Below are 21,023 nucleotides of genomic sequence, written 5' to 3'. Positions count from 1 at the left end.
GTACAGCTTGTTGCTTTTTCCACATTGGTTGCTGTTGATACTACTGGGGGTGGACTTTCACTGATTCTATTGGGTTTCTTGTATTTACTGTGAATGCCGGCAAGAAAAAGAGATTCTCAGGATTGCATATGGTGACATATATGAGGAAACGAATTGAAGCAGCAGAGATGTGGTCTTTGAGGAGGATGCAGAGAATATCATGGACGAAATGAATATCTAACGAGGATGTCATAAACAGAGCATGCACAAAAAGAGAAATAATGTATGAGATCATGAAAAGGCAACATAACTTCATTGGACATGTGACTAGGAAAGAGGAGTTAGAATACACAGTAATTATGGGAAAGATTGAAGGGAAGAAAGCAAAAAGAAGGCAAAAACAAATGATGATGGAGACAGCAGCCGGAGAACTAGAAATGAATACCAATGAACTGATCCACTTGACCCGAAACAGGAATGTGTGGGCCATGGTAGTCAAAGCTCAATCAATCTGGGCATGGCACCTGATGATGATATGGTGACATATATGTACTGTGATAATAACTTTACTTTGAACCTTTGAACTATCCTGTCCTTCGCTCAGTTCCTTAGCCATGCCTGTTTTCAGGATGAGGCATTCCCTCCTCGAACACTCGAGAAGTCCTCTTTTTTCATAAAATAGGGTTTCATTTCCACAACCACCAATGCTGCTCTCATCTGTTTCCTCCATCTCTTGCAAGTCTCCTCTTACTCCCAACCACCCCCCCCATGTAATATGTGTAGGGTTCCTCTTGTCCTCACCTATCACTCCACAAGGCACCCCATTCTCCACATCTTCCATCTCCAAAAGAACTGTACCACCAAGCACACCTTCCCCTTCCTCACACTCTCCCCACAGGCATTACTCGTTATGTGATACCATTGGCCACTCGCCCCTCCGCAATAATATCCCTCTTGGCACTTATCCCTGCGATGTGACAAGTAGTACACCTGCTTATACCTCCCTTGCCACCATTCGGAGCCCCAAGCAATCCTTCCAGTTAAGGTGCACGCAACCTGTGAACCTATTGGGATCATTTATTGTATCAAGTGCTCCTGGTGCGGCCTTCTCTACATCAGTAAGATCTGATGCATATTGGAGAATCACTTTGTTGTGCAACTTTGCTTTGTCCACCGCCGCCGTCTCCTGGTGGTTACCCATTTTATTTTAACTTCCCATTCCCATACTAACACATGACACATTGAGGTCAAACTCAAATTGGAGGAGCAACCTCATATTCCATCAAGGTAGCCTCCAACAAAATGGCAGGAACACAGATTTCTCTAATTTCCAGAACCATTTTCCTCCATTACCCTCCCTACCCCTCTTTATTTTGTTCATTCCGCAACCCCGGCCCCGCCTACTGCCACTTTTCTGGTAGTCCTTTCTGGAAGTCTGAAATAAAAATTGCTGGAACAACTCAGCACATAAGACAGCACCTACAAAGATGTTGAGGCAGGCAGATTTATAAACTGATGAACTTTCATCAGAATTAGCCAGCTCTGGTAAGATATTGGAAAGGTTGGTCATTGATTTCAAAGTTTGTTTTGTGCCAAATTGGCTTCTCAAACTGAAATGCTGGTTGCAAGTGAGCTTTGTAAATGACACACCATGCAGGTTATTCAAATAATACTGAATATAGGGCAATTCCGATAACCATAGAGACTATCATTGATAGACTGTCTTCCTTACTTTGTCTGGATACTGATATAGTGAAGCAAGAGGTTCCTCCAAGAGGACCACCACCTTGTTGTAGGGTTTGGAGACTTGTGTACCTCAATGACAAGGAGAGCTATGCTGGGTGGAGTCAGGGCTTTATGCTTTGACTCTTGGTAGGGTCACCCATGCCAAACAGGTCAAAGGGTAGAGGACAGACTAAGAGTGGTCCACCGGTCCTCCATGTTCGAGGCTTCAACTCGGGGCTAACAACCCTTACTGGTAAAATTAAACTGCTACGGAAACAGCAATGAAGGATTCATTTTACATCTGAATGCAATGGTATCCCTGAGTCTCCACCCAGAACTTGCATGGCTGACAATAGCGAAAACCAAGAGAAGCTACTGCTATGATGAAAGCTTTGACCACCTGGTCCTTTATTCCTGCCCTAAACACCAGCAGCATAACAGACAGCAAGATGCAAAAGCTTATTGTAATAAAGAAAATACTATCCTCACTTGTCCACTGAATGGGTCTTTTCAATTTCTACCAAGCACTGTTACTAGAATTAACCTGTAGTCCATTTTTATCAAACTAAAGTTCAATTAACACGTAGTAACTTTCCCGTGATAACTAACTTAATTGAAAACATTTTAATGAGCTAGACACCATGCTCAAAATAATTCTTTTACCTGTTTACCTTCCTATAACTTAGAATTAATAAAACCCTTGCAATTAGCATTCAGTTTATTCCAAGGACACAAATTTCAATGGTGGTAAAAATGAATTTAATATAAATGCAACCACACTAACTTTTGTCCCAATTGCAAAGTGCTTAAGTATTGGTTGCGGAATTTTCCCTTGAATGGACACATTTAGTGTTAAAGCATCCACAACAGAAAATTCTGAAAAAGTTGTCATGTAAATTGAAGCACTGTAAGACTGCAGGAATGGGTCAACTTTATTATTATGCAAAAACCAATAAGCACTCTTCACAGATGTTATTTGGTGCATTCACAACTGCTCTCACATCCCTCCATTTTGCTTTAAATATTAAGCATGTTCTTTAAATCCTCCATCTGAGTGCCAGTCTGTGGAAATTTATTCCACCCGTCATACTAAATCACTGCTATTGCACAAGTGGATTCATTATATACTCCATATCTGCATGTAAAAATCCAAGTTCAACTGTTAAAAAGAAAATAGTAATTTGCTTAAAGGCCTAGCCATTTTCTCCCCTTTGATGAAAACACAAGGAAACTAGTTACACAGAACTAGAGTTCTTTTTTTTTTTCACTTTTTAAGTGGATTCTTTCAGGGATGAATTCTTCGTCAATATTTTAGGCAGAATTAAATATTTTGATTTATAAGTAGAACTTTAGACAAATGCATATTTTGCATAATTTGCAACAGTAAAGGCTGATTTATACTTCTGCGTCAAATCAACACCGTAGGTATGGCGTCACCGCGATCACTACACCGTAGTTTGACGCGCATCTCTCCCAAAATGTAACTACGCGTTGCGGCAACACAGGCCGCAACTACTGTGATTGGTCCGCTTGGTAGCATCGCACTTCCTCCCACCCTGCAATAGCTTCGCATTGGACGACTGAAGGGCAGGGAAGGAACTCTGGCTGCAATGCTTTCCATAAAGCTTTACAGACCTCCGAAATTATGGAGGACACATTTCACTTTTACGAAAAAAGACGCTCGCTTTAAACTTGTTTACCCCGAGAAAGACTACCATGACCACGAAGCCTCGCATGGGGAGGTGTGTGTGCATGCGCGACATGCGCGAATTGCAGAGCGACGCAGGCACACCGACGCAGAAGTATAAATGCTCACAACGCGTAGGCTACGGCACAAGCTTGATGCACAAGTACAAATCAGCCTTTCGAAATGAAAATAAACAATTCATTCCAGTCTTCATTTGCTATGCAAGCTTTACTCATCTAATCTTTCCCACCCCATCATATTATGTGGTCAGTTTGGTAACTGGCTTTTTCTGTTAAGAAACAGAGACAAATGCAATTAATCAATAATCTGATTCATCATTTCTGTAAGGGTGAATTATTATAATCCTAACAGCTATAACATGAATGTCATCCGAATTATTGAACATATAAAAGTTCCTCAATACAATTTGAGCAACCTTTATAAAAAATATAATAAAATCATTAAGGACTGAATAGCCCATTTTACAGCTGCAAATTTTACGAAATATACACTTCAGGCTGGACGAACTTCAGATGAAAATACCTTAGGTTTTACAAAAAGACTTTTCTTCTAAAAAAAAACAAGAAACGACAAATTTAAGTGGCTTGACATTTTTAATTAAAATTCAAAAGGTAAAATTTGATTTGATAGAACTAATTAAGGTAAATTAAGAAATTTTCTATACATAAATGAAAATTGAAATGAGATTTGTGGGGGTCCTCTGGAGTCAGTTTCCTCCCTACTGAATAGATGATTAGCCAGAAGCTATCATTAGTCACAAAGCAATTTAAGGCCTCCCACGATGTCAAAAATGAAAAGAAACAAGGGGGGAAACAGTATCCTGCAAATCAGTAAGTGAGAAATACCCTTTCAAACTACACAAGGGCACATCATCCTTCCCATTTCATATGAATAAGACAAACCATTAATATCTCGATGAAGCAGCGTGATGAACTCTCTGAAGCATACTTAAAAATATCTAAATACATGCTTTGAAAATGTACAAAGCCATCTTATTTACAGACAGAGTTGACTGACAGAATTCATTATTGGAAAAAACTTAAATCTTGTTTTATATATATGAACAAACAAATTAATACAGGATGTATGAAGAAAAGTATTGTACTTTTTGGCAGTCTGTCTTGAAGTCAGCAGTTTTAAATACAAAATTTGATTTTAGACAATGGCTTTAATTTTCAGAGATAGAAGAAAAATTTATACCAAACCAGGGAGGCAGTGGTAAATGTTTTTCTTTGAACAGGTTAAGAGTTTTCTTTGTTGTGTGGCTGTCTGGTGGGGATGAGGGTGTGGGGAAGGACCATTCTCAGGGTTTTATTCTGCATACATACTTTGATAATAAACGTACTTTGAATCTGAAATGTGGTAGAACATAGTTTTCCAAATAGAAGCTTTGTTTCTAAACTTTTCTAGTCAAAAGTCTTCTCTTTTCTGATACAACTTCTTTTAATAATTTTCCCAATGGCTTTACAGAAGAATTTGTTACACATCATGTATTGCATTGCTAATGTAACACAGGTACTTACATCAGAAATAAAGGAAGCTTAAATCAGTCCTGAAAACTTACCAATATATTCAAAAACGAAGACTACAAAGAAAGGAGTCACAAGGTCATTTATCCCTTGGACATAGCCACTAGCTGGATGTCGAATCGCCCAGATGAAAAGAATACGCTCAAAGATCTGGAAAAGAATTTGAAGAAACTAGAACAAAGCAAATACTTTTGAATGGAACAGGTACATTTATTTGTTTTTTCCCCAAAATGAATAACAATAGAGATGTCTATTGCATTGGTGAATTTAAGCATTACCAACTTATTGGTGACTTTAATACATCATCACATTTGCATAGTAGTTCATCTATTTCCATAATGATTTATTTAACGTATTACTTACTAGACCAAGGATTCATTATAACTAGCTATTTAGATCACACAATTTAATGTTAAATTGTGATTAGAATTTTAAAATATAGTACAAATTAATCTTGCTCACTAGCACTGTGCATATACATCAATGTTAATGTGCAAAAAATACGCACAAATTTAACAGCAGCTTCAAAAGTCAACAGGTGTCCAACACTGAGCTGGAACTTGCTGAGTGGAAAACTAATATCATGAGGCAGTCCCTCACGAAAGCACTATTTATAGTGTTCTTCATTTCATATTCCCACCAGCTAAATATCCAATGAAAATCCATATTCCCAAAAATAGTGGTATAGTTTAAAAACTGCTACAGGAAACTTTTTTAAAACAGCAATAAATACAAAAAGTTTGCTCTAAGTTTTACATAAACAATTTAAATAAAACCTGTTGAAACAGCAAAGGCTTCTCTCTCACATTTGCTGGTTTAAGATTGTAGTCAGGTTTCTATCATTCTTAAACAAACTTAGAGCTCACACAGTGAACGAACTGTTACCACAGAATTATATTGGCTCATGAATAAATTAAAAAGATAAATTAAGTTCCAACAAGAAACATTTTGTATTAATCTCATTATTTCACTCACACAGATTTATAGTTACAAACAGTGGTTATTTATCTTGCACCACCTGGGAAACTCAGAATGCAGAGACTTAGATTCAGTCTGAAATTTTACAAACCACTTAACTCTTTGAATACTAAGAATTTTAATAAATATTTAACAAATAACAATGAGGCAAGGCCAGCCTTTATCTGAAGCATTTAATTAATGTTAGCTATTCACACTGCTAGCGTGATTTCATATGGCTTTGAGGCATCAAAAGCATATAGGTTTTATTTGATCACATGGTCACTAAATCTTTGACATAAAATTAAGTTTAAACTTATTACCTGGATAGAGACAGACATGACAAATATACTGGAGAATTACAAATGTTGCAAACTTATTATAAAAAAGTTATGGTATATTGCCCATGTTAGTCAGCATAATATTGATAGGGAAATTTTGGAACATTAAATTTTCCCGGTGAATTGAACGGCACACTCAACACTGAACATTTCAAAATCAACCTCATTAATAGGTCTGGAGTCAAACACAAGGCAGACCAGAAAAGGAAGCCAATTTCTTTCCTGAAAGCTTGTGCGTTTTTGCAATCAGTTATTGTGGCGATTCAGCTTGCACCACTTGAAAAGCTAGCTGAGTGGTGCACAACAACGCCCTCTGACTCGATGTCAGCAAGACCAAGGAGCTGACTATTGGCTTCAGGAGGAGGAAACCAGAGGACCATGAGCCAATCCTCATGGGAGGATCAGAGGTGGAGAGGTTAGCAACTTTAATTTCCTCCATGTTATTATTTCAAAGTAGCTGTCCTGAGCAAGTGCAAATACGAAGAAAGCACAGCAGTGCTTCTACTTCCTTAGGAGTTTGAGAAGGTTCAATATGATATCCAAAACTCTGACAAAGTTCAATAGGTGTGAAGTGGGGAGTATATTAACTGGCTGCATCACAACCTGCTATGGAAACACCAATGCCCTTTATCCAAAAATTTCTACAAAACGTAATGGATATGACCCAGTCCATCACAGGTAAAGCTTTCCCCATCATTGAACACATCTACCCAAAACATTGTCACAGAAAAGCAGCATCCATCATCAGGGGCCTCCACCATCCAGGGCATGCTCTCTCCTCACTGCTGACATCTGGAGGGTGGTATAGGAGCCTCAGGTCTCAGACCACCAGGTTCAGAAACAGTTATTTCCCTCAACCATCAAGCTCTTGAACCAACAGGAATAACTTCACTTGCCCCAGCACTGAAATGTTCCCAAAACTTATGGATTCACTTTCAAGGACTCTTCATCTCATATTCTCAATTTTATTACTTATTTATTTATTATTATTAATTGTTCTAATTACACAGTTTGTTGTCTTTTGCACATTGGTTGAATGTCAAAATTGGTGCTGTCTTTCCACAAACAAGAGAAGATCTACAGTTGCTAGAAGTCTAAGCAACACACATAAAATGCTGGAGGAACTCAGCCAGCCAGGCAGCATCTATGGGAACAGTCAACGTTTTGAACCAAGACCCTTCATCAGGACTGGAGAAAACAAACGAGAAGTCAGAGTATGAAAGTGGGGAGAGGGAAGGAAGAAATACAAGATTGCAGGTGATAGATGAAACCAGGAGAGGGGTGAAGTAAAGAACTGGAAAGTTGAATGGTGAAAGAGATAAAGGGCTGGAGAAGGGGGAATCTGATGGGAGAGGACAGAAGACCATGGAAGAAAGGAAAGGGGAGGAGCATTAGAGAGAGGTGATAGGCAGGTAAAGAGATAAGGTGAGCAAAGGAAATGGGAATGGTGAAGGGGGGGGTTCAATTATTGGAAGATCAAGAAATCGATATTCACACCATAAGGCTGGAGGCTGCCCTAAAATGGCAGGGGGATGGGAACCAGTATGATAGAGCTGAGGATGAGCCGGCAGGTTTACAAATAGATGATGTAATATTCAATATGAATTTAAGGAAGGACAAGCCAATGATTGGGTACAACTGCAGACAGAGCAAAGAGTTAAGTTGTACCACAGAGGAAAAATTCATAAGAGCAAAAAATGCAGGAATAGCATTCGGAATAAGGTGGACAATCTCATGGCGAAATTAGAGATTGGCTGGTATGACGTTGTAAGCATCACTGAGTCGTGGCTGAAAGAAGGTCATAGTTAGGAGTTTAACATCAAAGGATATACTTTGTATCGAAAGGACAGGCAGGAAGGTATAGGTGGTGGTGTGGCTCTATTGGTAAGAGATGTGATACAGGGTCAGAGAATGTCAAGTCTTTGCGAGTGGATTTAAGAAACTGCAAGGGTTAAAAAAAAAACCATTATGGGAATCATATATAGGCCTCCAAACAGTAACTAAGATGTGGGGTTGAGATTGCAAAGGGAGCTGGAAAAGGCATGTGATAAGGGTAATGTCACAATTGTAATGGGGGGACTTCAATACGCAAGGGGATTGGGAAAATCATGTCAGAGTTGGATCATGAGAGAGGGAATGCCGACGAGATGGCTATTTAGAGCAGCTTGTGCTTGAGCCTACTAGGGAAAGGCCAACTTAGATTGGGTGTTGTGTAATAACCCAGATATTATTAGTCAGCTTAACGTACAGGAACTCCTAGGAGGCAGTAATCATAATTTTTTTTAATTAAGTGCAATCGTGAACAACAGCCAGATCAGAAATGCTGATCAAGTCAGCTAGTTCCCAAAGAGAACTCTGATAGGCCAATCAGATGGTTCACTGCTGCTCAGTGATAACAGGCACAAGGGCCGCTAGCCCCTGTACTCCAGAAACACACCTGAGCAGTGTGACGGAGGTATGTGCTGTGCATGACCTGATCTGAAAGCATCATATTGACTCATAACAGATCATGCTCACAGTGGAACAGCTTAGTCAAGGATGAGGTGATCAGCACAGATGGACAAATTATACCTCCACTACCCCTATTCAATATGATTGAATTCATACTGCAATTTGAGAAGGAGAAGCACAAGTCACATGTATCAGTATCATAATGAAATAAAGGGAATGACAGGAGCATGAGAGAGGAGCTTGCCCAGGTGGATTAGAGGGGGATGCTGGCAGGGATGATGGCAGAACAGAGGTGGCTGAAGTTTCAGTAAATAGTTCACAAGGCGCAGGATAGATATGTCCCACAGAAGCAGTAGTTCTCAAATGGCAGGGATAGGTAACCATGGCTGATACAGGAAGTTAAGGACTGTATAAAAACCAAGGAAAGGGCATACAAGGTAGGAGAAGTGAGTGGGAAGTTTGATGATTGGGAAGCTTTTAAAATCCAACAAAAGGCAACTAAAAAAGCTACAAGAAGGAAAAAGATGAAATAGGAAGGCAAACTAGCCAATAATATAAAGCAGGGTACTAGAAGTTTTTCAGTTATATAAAGAATAAAAGGGAGGTGAGAGTTAAGGTTAGAAGACAGGAGAATAATGCTGGTGAAATAGTAATGGGGGACAAAGAAAGGGCAGATGAACAGAATAAGTATTTTGCTTCAATCTTTACTGTGGAAGATACCAGCTATATGCCAGAGGTCTGTGAGTGTCAGGGAGCAGGAGTGAACGCCATTGCTATTACAAAGGAAAAAGGGCTAGGCAAACTCAAAGGTCATATGGTGGATAATCACCTGATGGACTACATCCCAGAGACGTGAAAGAGGTAGCTGAAGAGATAATGGATGCATTGGTCATAATCTTTCAAGAATCATTTGATTCTGGCAGGGTCCCAGAGGACTGGAAAATTGCAAATGTCATTCCACTCTTTAAGAAGGGAGGAACACAAAAGAGAGGAAATTATAGGCTAGTTAGCCTAACCTCAGTGGTTGGGAACGTGTTGGAGTCCATTATTAAGGACGAGGTTTCAGAGTACTTGGAGACTAATGATAAAATAAGTCAAAATCAGAGTGGTTTCTGCAAAGGGAAATCTTGTCTGACAAATCTGTTAGAGTTCTTCAAGGAAGTAACAAGCAGGGTGGACAAAGGAGAGGTAGTGGGTGTCATTTACTTAGATATTCAGAAGGCATTTGATAATGTACCTTACATGAGGCTACTTAACAAGATAAAATCCTATGGTATTACAGGAAATATACTGGCATGGACAGAGGAATAGCTGACAGGCAAGAGGTAGTGAGTAGGAATAAAGGGGCCTTTTCTGGTTAGCTGCCAATGACTGGTCGTGTTCCTCAGGAGTCAATATTGGGACCACTACTTTTCACATTGTTTGTCAATGATTTAGATAGTGAAATTGATGGCACTGTGGCAAAGTTTGCAGATGATACAAAGATAGATGGAGGGGTAGGTAGTGCTAAGGAAGCAATGTGATTGCAGCAGAACTTGGACAAATTGGAAGAATGGACAAAAAGTGGCAGATGGAATACAGTGTTGGGAAATGTATGATAATGCATTTTGGTAAAAGAAACAATAGTGCAGACTATTATCTAAACGGGGAGAAAATTCAAACATCAGAGGTGGAGAGGGACTTAGGAGTCCTCGTGCAAGATTCACAGAAGGTTAATTTACAGGTTGAGTCTGTGATAAAGGCAAATGCAATGTTGACATTTATTTCAATGGGAATTGGATATAAAAACAAGGAGATAATGCTGAAGCTTTATAAGACACTAAGTCAGGCTGCACTAGTTTCCAGAGGAGGTTCACTAGGATGATTCCGGGAATGAAGGGGTGAACATGAGGAGCATTTGGCAGATTTGGGCATGTACTCAATGGAATTGAAAAGAATGCAGGGGCATCTCATTGAAACCAACTGAATGTTGAAAGGACTAGATAAGGTCGATATGGAGATAATGTTTCCTCTGGAGGGGGTATCCAGAAATTGAGGGCACAACCTTAAAATTGAGGGGCAACCTTTTAGAACAGAAGTAAGGAGGAATTTTTTTAGTTAAAGAGTGGTGAATCTGTGGAATGCTCTGCCACAGACTGCGGTGGAAGCCAAGTCCATGGGTATATTCAAGCAATAGTTGATGGATTCCTGATTGGTCAGGGCATCAAGAGGGCAAGTGTATGGGGTTGAATGGGATCCATGATCATATGGCAGAGTGGATTTGATGGGCTGAATGGCCTAATTCTGCTCCTATGTCTTATGGTCTTTTCCCCAGATAGAATACAAGGTGTTGCTCCTCCAACATGAGTGTGGCCTCATTATGGCAGTACAGGAGGCCATGGAATGACATGTTGGAATGGGAAGGGGAAGTAGAATTAAAATGGGTGGCCACAGGGGACCCCACATTTCTGGCAGACAGAAGCCATCTCGCAATTGACATCAGGTCTCATATGATATACAGGAGGCCACACCAGGAGAGGCAGATACATAACCCCAAAAGACTCACAGGTGAAGTGTTGCCTGGAAAGACTGTTTGAGACCCTGTATGGTAGTGAGGGAGGTGGTGTGGGGGCAGGTGTAGCACTTGTTCTGCTTGCAAAACCCTACATAGAATGAAGGTTGGAGGAGCAACACCTTATATTCTGTCTGGGTAGTCTCCAACCTGATGGCATGAACATCAATTCCTCGAACTTTCAGTAATGGCCCTTCCCCCCAGTCACCATTCTCCATTCTCCTCTCTCACTACATCTCCTTGCCTGCCAATCACCTCCCTCTGGTGTTCCTCCTCCTTCCCTTTCTTCATGGCCTTCTGTCCTCTCCTGTCAGATTACTCCTTCTCCAGCCCTTCATCTCTTTCACCAATCAACCTCCCAGCTCTTTACTTCAGCTCGCCCCTTCTCCCGGTTTCACCCATCACCTCCTATCTTTTATTTCTTCCTCCCCTCTCCCCATCTTCTTACTCTGACTTCTCCTCTTCCTATCCAGTCCTGATAAAGGGTCTTGGCCCAAAACAGTAACTGTTTATCCTTTTGCATAGATGCTGCCTGGCCTGCTGTGTTCCTCCAGCATTGTGTGTGTTGCACTGTACGGTCTTTAACTTATTCTATTATGGATTTATTCAATATTCTCGCAAGGTAAAGAATCTTAGGGTTGTATATGCTGACATATATGTACTTTGATAATAAACTTCCTTTGACTTTTGACACAAGTGAAGCCCAATCCAACTATGAATCACACTTTTATTTTAGAGTAATTACTTCAACTCAAATTCTCAGACTTCCAAAGAGCAGGAAAAGTTAAAAAAGACCGCCATATCCAGCAGGCAGCGGAGTGAGAGGGTAGCAGAGTGATAGGGCATTGGCTCAACGGGCTTAGGCAGTAACGGGACGAGGCGAAATAGGTTTACCTATGTTAATTGCGGAAAGGAAATATGTGTATGATGCTGGTGTTCTGTGTTTGGTGTCAGATGTGAAAAGTCCTGGAGTCTCCCAACCTGCCAGAAGGCCGTATCTGCACCCAGTGTGTCGAGCTGCAGCTCCTAAGGGACCGGGTTAGGGAAGTGGAGTTGCAGCTCAAAGATCTTCGTCTGGTCAGGCAGAGTGAAGAGGTGATAGAAAGTAGTTATAGGCAGGTGGTCACACCAGGGCCATGGGAGACAGACAAGTGGGTAACAGTCAGGAGAGGGACGGGGAAGAGTCAGGTACTAGAGAGTACCCGTGGCTGTACCCCTTGACAATAAGTACTCCTGTTTGAGTACTGTTGGTGGGGACAGCCTACCTGGGGGAAGCAACAGTGGCTGTGCCTCTGGCACAGAGTCTGGCCCTGTGGTTCAGAAGGGAAGGGAAAGGAAGAAAAAGGCAGTAGTGATAGGGGACTCTATAGTTAGGGGGTCAGACAGGCAATTCTGTGGACGTAGGAATGAAACTCAGATGGTAGTTTGCCTCTCAGGTGCCAGTGCCCTGGATGTTTCAGATCGCGTCTACAATATCCTGCAGCGGGAGGGAGAACAGCCAGAGGTCGTGGTACATATTGGTACCAATGACATAGGTAGGAAAAGGGAAGAGGTCCTGAACACAGACTACAGGGAGTTAGAAAGGAAGTTGAGAAGCAGGACCGCAAAGCTAGTAATCTCAGGATTACTGCCTGTACCACGTTGACAGTGAGTAAAGAAATAGAATGAGGTGGAGGATGAATGCGAAGCTGAGGCATTAGAGCAGGGGGTAGGGATACAGATTTCTGAATCATTGGGACCTCTTTCGGGGCAGGTGTGACCTGTACAAAAAGGACGAGTTACACTTGAATCCCAGGGGGACCAATATCCTGGTGGGTAGGCTTGCTAAGTCTACTGGGGAGAGTTTAAACTAGAATTGTTGGGGAGTGGGAACCGAACTGAAGAGATGGAGGAAGAGGCGGTTGGCTCACAAATAGAGAAAGCTTGGAGACAGTGTGTGAGGGAAGATAGGCAGGTGATAGAGAAGGGACACACTCAGACCGACGGTTTGAGATGTGTTTATTTTAACGCAAGGAGTATTGTGAACAAGGCAGATGAGCTTGGATGGATGGATCAGTACTTGCAGCTATGATGTGGTGGCCATTACAGAGACTTGGATGGCTCAGGGACAGGAATGGTTACTTCAAGTGCCGGGTTTTAGATGTTTCAGAAAGTACAGGGAGGGAGGCAAAAGAGGTGGGGGTATGGCAATGTTGATTAGAGATAGTGTCACAGCTGCAGAAAAGGTGGACATCATGGAGGGATTGTCTACAGAGTCTCTGTGAGTGGAGGTTAGGAACAGGAAGGGGTCAATAACTCTACAGGGTGTTTTTTATAGGCCGCCCAATAGTAACAGAGATATCAAGGAGCAGATAGGGAAACAGATCCTGGAAAGGTGAAATAATAAGAGTTGTCGTGGTGGGAGATTTTAATTTCCCAAATATCGATTGGCATCTCCCTAAAGCAAGGGGTTTAGATGGGGTGGAGATTGTTAGGTGTGTTCAGGAAGGTTTCTTCATCTAGGTAAGCCTACAAGAGGAGAGAGTGTACTTGATTTGGTATTGGGAAATGAACCTGGTCAGGTCTCTCAGTGGGAGAGCATTTTGGAGATAGTGATCATAGTTCTATCTCCTTTACAATAGCATTGGAGAGAGATAGGAACAGACAAGTTAGAAAAGTGCTTAATTGGAGTAAGGGGAATTATGAGGCTATCAGGCAGGAACCTGGAAGCTTATATTGGGAACAGATGTTCTCAGGGAAAGTTACAGAAGAAATGTGGCAAATGTTCAGGGGATATTTGTGTGCAGTTCTGCATATGTACATTCCAATGAGACAGGGAAGTTATAATAGGGTACAGGAACCGTGGTGTACAAAGGCTGTAGTAAATCTAGTCAAGAAGAAAAGAAAAACTTACAAAAGGTTCAGAGAGCTAGGTAATGTTAGAGATCTAGAAGATTATAAGGCTAATAGGAAGGAGCTTAAGAAGGAAATTAGGAGAGCCAGAAGAGGCCATGAGAAGGCCTTGGCAGGCAGGATTAAGGAAAAACCCAAGGCATTCTACAAGTATGTGAAGAGCAAGAGGATAAGGCTTGAAAGAATAGGACCTATCAAGTGTGACAGTGGGAAAGTGTGTATGGAACTGGAGGAAATAGCAGAGGTACTTAATGAATACTTAACTTCAGTATCCATTATGGAAAAAGATCTTGGTGATTGTAGTGATGACTTGCAGCAGACTGAAAAGCTTGAGCATGTAGATATTAAGAAAGAGGATGTGCATCAAGTTGGATAAGTTGCCGGGACCGGATGAGATGTACCCCAGGCTACTGTGGGAGGCGAGGGAGGAGATTGCTGAGCCTCCAGCGATGATCTTTGAATCATCAATGGGGACGGAAGAGGTTCCGGAGAATTGGAGGGTTGTGGATGTTGTTCCCCTATTCAAGAACGGGAGTGGAGATAGCCCAGGAAATTATAGACCAGCGAGTCTTACTTCAGTGGTTGGTAAGTCGATGGAGAAGATCCTGAGAGGCAGGATTTATGAACATTTGGAGAGGTATAATGTGATTAGGAATAGTCAGCATGGCTTTGCCAAGGGCAGGTTGTGCCTTACGAGCGTGATTGAATTTTTTGAGGATGTGACTAAACACATTGATGAAGGAAGAGCAGTAGATGTAGTGTATATGGATTTCAGCAAGGCATTTGATAAGGTACCCCATGCAAGGCTTATTGAAAAAGTGAGGAGGCATGAGATCCAAGGGGACATTGTTTTGTGGATCCAGAACTGGCTTGCCCACAGAAGGCAAAGAGTGGTTGTAGGCGGGACATGTTCTGCATGGAGGTCAGTGACCAGTGGTGTGCCTCACGGATCTATTCTGGGACCTTTACTCTTCGTGATTTTTATAAATGACCTGGATGAGGAAATAGAGGGATGGGTTAGTAAGTTTGCTGATGACATAAAGGTTGGGGGTGTTGTGGATAGTGTGGAGGGCTGTCAGAGGTTACAGCGGGACATTGATAGGATGCAAAACTGAGCTGAGAAGTGGCAGATGGAGTTCAACCCAGATAAGTGTGAAGTGGTTCATTTTGGTAGGTCAAATTTGATGGCAGAATATAGTATTAATGGTAAGACTCTTAGCAGTGTGGAGGATCAGAGAGATCTTGGGGACCAAGTCCACAGGACTCTCAAAGCAGCTGCGCAGGTTGACTCTGTGGTTAAGAAGGTATACGGTGTATTGGCCTTCATCAATTGTGGAATTGAATTTAGGAGCCGAGAAGTAATGTTGCAGCTATCTAGGACCCTGGTCAGACCCGACTTGGAGTACTGTGCTCAGTTCTGGTCGCCTCACTACAGGAAGGATGTGGAAACCACAGAAAGGGTGCAGAGGAGATTTACAAGGATGTTGCCTGGATTGGGGAGCATGCCTTATGACTACATGAGAATAGGTTGAGTGAACTCGGCCTTTTCTCCTTGGAGCGACAGAGGATGAGAGGTGACCTGACAGAGGTGTATAAGATGATTAGAGGTATTGATCATGTGGATAGTCAGAGGTTTTTCCTAGGGCAGAAATGGCTGTCACAAGAGAGCACAGGTTTAAGGTGCTTGGGAGTAGGTACAGAGGAAATGTCAGGGGTAATTTATTTCTATTTTTTTTTAAAACGCAGAGAGTGGTGAGTGCGTGGAATGGGCTGCCGGCAACGGTGGTGGAGGCGGATATGATAGGGTCTTTTAAGAGACTTTTGTATAGGTACATGGAGCTTAGAAAGATAGAGGGCTATGGGTAACCCTAGTAATTTCTAAGGTAGGGACATGTTCGGTTCAACTTCATGGGCCAAACGGCCTGTATTGTGCTGTAGGTTTTCTATGTTTCTATGTCAGTGTTTAATTCATGTGACTGGATCAATGGTTTTCAAAATGCTAATCCAAAATCTCAACTAGAATGCTGCTACACTCCTCTAATGAAATAATGAAGGTGATGTGATTGATTTTCAGAATATGGAACTTAAAGCCATTTGATGGAAAGCCAGATAATAGACATCAACAAAAATTAATCAGCATGAGATATGGATACAAAATTAGCTTGAGACTAAAAACCAACAATGGCAATGGAGGAAAATGTATGCCAGCAATTCCCAGGTATCTGCATTGAGACTATTACTAAGTTCTCTGATAAACACGATGAATGCCAAGACATGGATTTACAGAGCACATGATCAAATTTTGCATACTACATGTAACCTGGAAATGTAATAGCCAGCAATAATGCTTAACAAACCCAAGGACATACAGACTAATGAAATGTGGAAAAGTGTGAAGTAGCCATTTTGGAGGGGAAAAAAGAGGGAATTATAAACTAAATGGTACACAAAGGTTTAATGTTTTTCAGCAATGCCACAACTGAATTTGGCAGGCCTGCAGAGCTTTAAATCAGGTTTATAAGTATGGTATAATTTACCCCCTTCAGCAAACTGTATTTGTGTATTCACATGCATATAATCCTGTCTTGAGCTATTGCTGGTTTGCCATCTCAATTGTAGGTATTCTAGGTATTGCACCTGACACAATTTGAGATTTTGCACTAAATCACAGTTAATAATAAGGGATGAGCCTTGGAGACGCAAGATTACAGATTCCATATATATAAAATAATATAATCACCCTAGTGTTTCCACATCATGCTGTGGAATGGCGAGGACAGTACTTTGTTTCCAAAAACATTGGTCACTCCTATCAATGTCATCTGGAACAAATGCATCCACAACCAGCAAACTGATGCTGTTGCAGGGAGTAGGGAGTAGGGAGTAGGGAGTAGGGAGTAGGGAGTAGGGAGTAGGGAGTAGGGAGTAGGGAGTAGGGTCCATCTTGTTGGTCCACAGCATCTGCCACAAATAGCCTGCCAGTTCAGTCTGTGGTGGCATCACTGGGCTCATTAAACTGACAGCTGTCACTGAAACCAGAATGACTGGAGTTGAAAAAAGCAACTGTTGATGATTGTTGCATCTCTGGGCAATTATTTATGGAAGTGGGTGATGACAGGGGGGAGAGATAGAAGATACACAACACCCCAATTTTACTTCAATTACCCAGATCGGCAGAAAGTCAATTAACAGCATCACAGATACACAACATACAAAACACAAGGCCCTATTAGTAGCAAATTAACCAAAGCGGAAGTGAACAAACGTCTTTCAGAGAAATAGGGCATCAAAGATAGATGATACTGCTATTTGAGTATATCAATAGCCGCAGGAGTATCATGTCAAGGGGATTTTAAATACAATCCTTTTAAACAGGGGAAACAGCTCAACAATTCCATGTCTCTATAGAAAGTTCATTTAATTACTTTAATTTGGAACCTTTCTTTTGACTCACAAGACAAGCCCACAGAAAATGTTTGGTTTGATGCTGAACAACAATTTGTGCCACTACTCTGGTTACCTCTGAAATATTTCTAGAATCGAAATATACAGTGCTATGCAAAAGTCTTAGGCACCTGTAAAAAAAAATTCTGTGAACCAAGGATTCTTTCAAAAATAATGAAATTAAATGTTTATAAATATCAAAAGTTACACGAAAGAGTAGTAAACAATAAAAACAAAATCAAGTCAATATTTGGTGTGACCACTCTGCCTTTAAACCTGCATCAATTTTCGTATGTACAGTGTCGGGCAGTTTTATTACGTTGTTCCAAGCAACTTGGAGAACTTGCTGCCACTGTTCAACACCCAATTCCTTGTGTTTTTGTGCGTAGGCGAGTCTCTTGGCTTTGTTTCCTACTTGAAGGAATGGCTTTTTGGCAGCAAGTGCTCTGGACTGATGAATCAAAATTTGAAATTTTCAGCTCAAACAGGAGAACATTTTGACTGTAGAGAGCGGGTGAGCGCTACATGGATGAGTGTCTGAAGCCAACAGTGAAGCATGGCAGCGGTTCCCTGCAGGCTTGGGGCTACATTTCTGCAAATGGAGTTAGTGATCTGGTCAGAATTAATGAAATCCTCAATGCGGTTAAGTCGAAGCAATTCTCATCCATCACGCAGTACCGTCAAGGAGCAGTCTGATTGGTCCCACCTTCATTCTACAACAGGACAACAACCACAAACACACGGCTAAGGGTGTAAAGAACTATATACACAAGGAGTTCTGCAACAGATGGTATGGCCGTCACAGAGCCCTGATCTCAACATCATTGGCGGTGTCTGAGATTAAATGGAGAGACAGAAGCAAGCGAGATACAGTTGCAAGGAAATGTTTATGAACCCCTTGCAACTACCTGGGTTTTCTGCATTAATTACTCTTAAAATGCAGTCTGATCTTCATCCAAGTCACAATAATAGACAAACACAATCTACCTTAACTAATAACACAGAAACAATTGTACTAAACATGTTTTTATTGAACACATTGTTTAATCATGCACAGTCCAGGCCAGAAGTAGTATGTGAACCCTTGTATTTAATAACTGGTAGAACGCCTTTTAGCAGCAATAACCTCCACAAAACGTATCCCGGAGCTGCTGATCAGACTTGCACAATGACGAGGAGGTATTTTAGATCATTCCTCCATACAAAATTGTTGTAGTTCATCAATATTTCAGGGATACTTTGCATGAACAGCCCTCTTCAGGTCATGCCACATTATCTCAATTAGGTTAAGGTCCGAACTCTGACACTAACAAATTTTCTTCTTTTTAAACCATTCTGTTGTAGACTTACTGATGTGTTTTGGATCATTATCTTGTTGCATCATCTAACTTCTATTAAGCTTCAGGCGATGGAGCGCTACCCTGACATTCTCCCGTAAAATGTCAATATGATTTTGAATTCATTGTCCCCTCAACAATTACAAGCTGTCCGGGACCCGAGGCAGAAAAGCAGCCCAAAACTAAGATGCTCCTTCCAGCATGCTTCACAGTTGGGATGAGGTTATGATATTAGTGTGCAGTGCCCTTCTTCCTCCAAACATAGTGGTGTGCATTTTTGCCAAAAAGGTCGACTTTTGTCTCATCTGTCCATAGAACATTGTCGCAGAAGCGTTCTGGAACATCTAGGTGGTCTTCTACAAACTTGAGATGTGCAGCAATTTTTTTTTTGCAGAGCACTGGTTTCCTCCATGGTGTCCTTCCATGAACTCCATCTTGTTCAGTGTTTTTCTCATCATGGACACATGAACAGAGACCTTAGCAAGTTCTAGAGATTCTGCAGGTCTATTGCTGTTACCCTTGGGTTCTTTTCTACCTCCTTCAGCATTGCATGTTGTGCTCTTGGTATAATCTTTGCAGGATGGCCACTCCTAGGGAAAAGTATCAACAGGACTGAATTTGTTCCATTTGGAGATAATTTCTCTTACTGTGGACTGATGGACACTCAGGTCTTTGGAAATGCTTTTGTAACCTTTCCCTGCTTGTGTATCTCCACAATTCTTCTTCCAGGGTCCTCTGAAAGTTGTCTTGATGGAGGCATGGTGCACAAAACAGATGTTTTTTGAGAAGAGCAGGATCTGTCAATAACCTGACTTTGTGTCTTTTTTTTTTAAAGAAGGCAGGTCACTTCTGCAACCCACACCTCCAATCCCAACTCATTGATTGGAATACCTGACCCCAAAAAGCTTTTGTAGAAGGCATTACCGCAGACATTCACATACATTCTTGAATCCAGATTGTGTTTGTTCAAATGGTGTATTCAGTATTGACGAGAAGTAGTACAATTGATTGTGTTATTAGCTTAGGTAGATTATGTGCATCTATTAATTGTGACTTAGATGACGATCAGATCTCATTTTAAGAGCAATTAATGTAGAAAACCAGGTAATTACAGAGGGCTCACAAACTTTTTCTTCCAATTGTAGCCAAAACCTGCAGATTAACTGTGGCAAATTCTCCAAGTTGCCTGAAACAACCTACCAGCTGAATTTCCAATAAAACTGCTCGACAGTGTACTTAAGAGAAATGACAAGAGTTTTAAAGGCAAGAGGTGGTCACACCAAATATTGACTTGATTTCGTTTTGTTACTGTTTACTGACACTTATAGTATTTTTTGATACTTGGAAACTTCTCATTTCATTATTTTTAAAGCACTTGCACTTTACGGAATAGTTTTATTGAACTGAAGATGTTGTTTGCACAGTATTCTATTTCCACATGATTCATTATTATTAGTTCATTGCACTGTGAAAAACAGATTGAGTCAGCCCCTGGACAAAGCAGGGGGTGTGGATTATACAATCAACTGAACTGCTTAGGCTTGTTATCCATTTTTATTTTAAAATACTGCACTTATAAGGAAGTTGAAGTAGTAAGGAAGTTAGGGACATCTGAAACTTTTTAAATGACTACGCAAGTGCATAAACAAGTACTTTAAAGATAACTGCTTTGTATTCCATTTCCCAAGATCTACTTACATTTCCTTAATCATATTAAAGATAACGACAGTTATAAAAGGAAATATGGAAGTTGCACAATCACTTTGTTTCTGTGTTAGTACCCAAAAGACCAGTGCAAGAAACAAAACCATTAATTTCAAACTAAACAAATCAAATGCTAGTTAGAAATAACGATGCATTGACTCTTCCATTTGATATAGAACGCTTATTTGAATTAATTTTCCAATATACTGAAATCGGTATGTGCAGCAGGCAGCTTGATAGACCAGTGGTGCATGAGAAGGTAAAAAATCTACTGTCCTCCAGCTAACAGTGATACCACATCTGGCTTGATTAACAAGGTTCCGTTTTTCCTTTATAATATAGTGCACAAGCTATCACAAGATAATCATGCAGATATCAAAATGTCAGCATGTAAAACCAAATAGA

General features: G+C 41.0%; 1 protein-coding gene across 3 annotated transcripts in view; it reads right to left on the bottom strand.

Annotated features, from left to right (window-relative positions):
* The window catches only part of tbc1d22a (TBC1 domain family, member 22a), a 331,820-nt gene that overhangs the window by 219,282 nt on the left and 91,515 nt on the right, over positions 1 to 21,023 (bottom strand). For all 3 annotated transcript variants that reach the window (XM_063072582.1, XM_063072580.1, XM_063072581.1), the window contains one exon: positions 4,977 to 5,091. In XM_063072582.1, the coding sequence (XP_062928652.1) occupies positions 4,977 to 5,091 (115 nt within the window). The remainder of the gene's footprint in view (positions 1 to 4,976; positions 5,092 to 21,023) is intronic.

This window comes from Mobula hypostoma, chromosome 20, assembly GCF_963921235.1.
Source record: "Mobula hypostoma chromosome 20, sMobHyp1.1, whole genome shotgun sequence".
In the NCBI taxonomy this organism is placed as follows: Eukaryota; Metazoa; Chordata; class Chondrichthyes; order Myliobatiformes; family Myliobatidae; genus Mobula; species Mobula hypostoma.
Note: the sequence above shows the minus strand (reverse complement) of the source record. Positions and strands in the feature narration are given on the sequence as shown.